This window comes from Pterocles gutturalis, unplaced genomic scaffold, assembly GCF_000699245.1.
Source record: "Pterocles gutturalis isolate BGI_N339 unplaced genomic scaffold, ASM69924v1 scaffold7151, whole genome shotgun sequence".
Taxonomy (NCBI): domain Eukaryota; kingdom Metazoa; phylum Chordata; class Aves; order Pterocliformes; family Pteroclidae; genus Pterocles; species Pterocles gutturalis.
The window spans coordinates 7,723-9,107 of NW_010105376.1; the positions used below are offsets into that span (position 1 = coordinate 7,723).

Here is a 1,385-nt window from a genome sequence, read left to right on the forward strand (position 1 = left end):
CACAAGAGAAGCTGTAAGTTTGGGCTGTTTGCTGGGAAGCAGGACCTACGGTTCTTCCTCGCCAAACGCCCAGGCAGGCTCCAGCGGCAGGGAAGAGGACGAGTACCGAACGCTCATTTAAAAACATCGATTCGGGAGATTCACACGTGAATGAGGTGACTTGAAAAGCGACTCAGATTGGGACAGAAAGAAGAAGGGGAATCCATGATGTGTTTTAGGTCTTTACATAATCCTCAGGCAAGTTCTTCCTATCTGGAGTAGACTGAATACAGACTGAGAAAGGAGAAGACATCCCAGGAGCACCGCAAGCACCAGTGCACTCCTCACGGACCCAGCCCGGCGACACACCAGCGCGTCCCAGCTGCTCTGGGTTGGTTTGAGTCTCATTAAAGTGCGGGTCTGAACCGCAGCGTGACGGCCCACGTGTGTGGCCCGTGAGGAGTGCACTGCTCCAGACGCAGCTCCGCATCGAGTAGCCCCCCTACAGATGGGGCAAGGACAGAAGTTGAAGGTCTTCTGCTTTCCCACTCGGTTTTAAATAACGAATCGCATTTACAGGACTGTGGAGAGAGGCGCCGGCATAACACCACCTCGGCTCGGCAGCCTGTGCAACCCCCTTCTCGCCTCTCGCCACCCCTCAGCCCGTGCTGTCCGGGTGCTCCCGCTGCAAGCAGGGCTGACGGCAGCAAACCCAGAGACTGTGCGCGAGTACAGAGCCGCTGAGCGCGGCGACGTGGGACCCCCATCACGCAGCCAGGATCACCAAGCCCGCTCTAAGGACAGAGAGGGAGAGCGCTCTCCTGGGAAAGAGATTCCCGTTTCTTCTAGCAGCAACAGGTTCCCAAACAGCAGTTTTTGTTTGGAAGTAAGAGGAGTGATTGAAAGCACTACAGGTATTCGCGCTTTGCACGCTGGCTGGGCCGAGTCCCCGCTTCTCCTTTCCTCCGCAACATCGTCTGTCTGCACCAGTTCAGCAGTGGGACAGGGAAATACCAAAGGGAAACCTGGTTCTGGTGCCAGCTCCCTTCCCACCTCCACAATCTTCCAGCAAACAAACGGACATATATATATTATTATATATACACACGCGCGTAACACATACACACAGAGAGGACAGAAAGGAGAGGGGGGAGAGCTGGAGAGGGAGGATCCCACACTCCAGCCGTACGTCCTCGAGCTCTGTCCCGCCGAGCGGTGTTCCACGCCCCAACCTCCAAAGTGCATGGCTCCCGCATCCTCCCAGCCTCAGCCCACCGAGAATCCGCGTGTCTGTTGGGGAAGAGTCGGCACGGCTGCTCCCCCGCTCCTCGGAGGCTGGAACTTTAGTTTGACGTGGCAGTGATGGGTTTATCCAGTTCGAGATCAAGGCTGGAGCCGCTGGGGTG

At 56.8% G+C, this 1,385-nt stretch overlaps 1 protein-coding gene across 1 annotated transcript in view; it reads right to left on the minus strand.

Annotated features, from left to right (window-relative positions):
- Positions 1-1,321: 1,321 nt before the first annotated feature.
- MTMR3 (myotubularin related protein 3) overlaps positions 1,322-1,385 on the minus strand; it is a 42,593-nt gene continuing 42,529 nt past the window's right edge. The window contains 1 exon segment of the mRNA XM_010087366.1: positions 1,322-1,385. This exon segment is cut by the window's right edge and continues 22 nt beyond it. Coding sequence (XP_010085668.1) covers positions 1,323-1,385 — 63 coding nt within the window. The 3' untranslated portion in view covers position 1,322.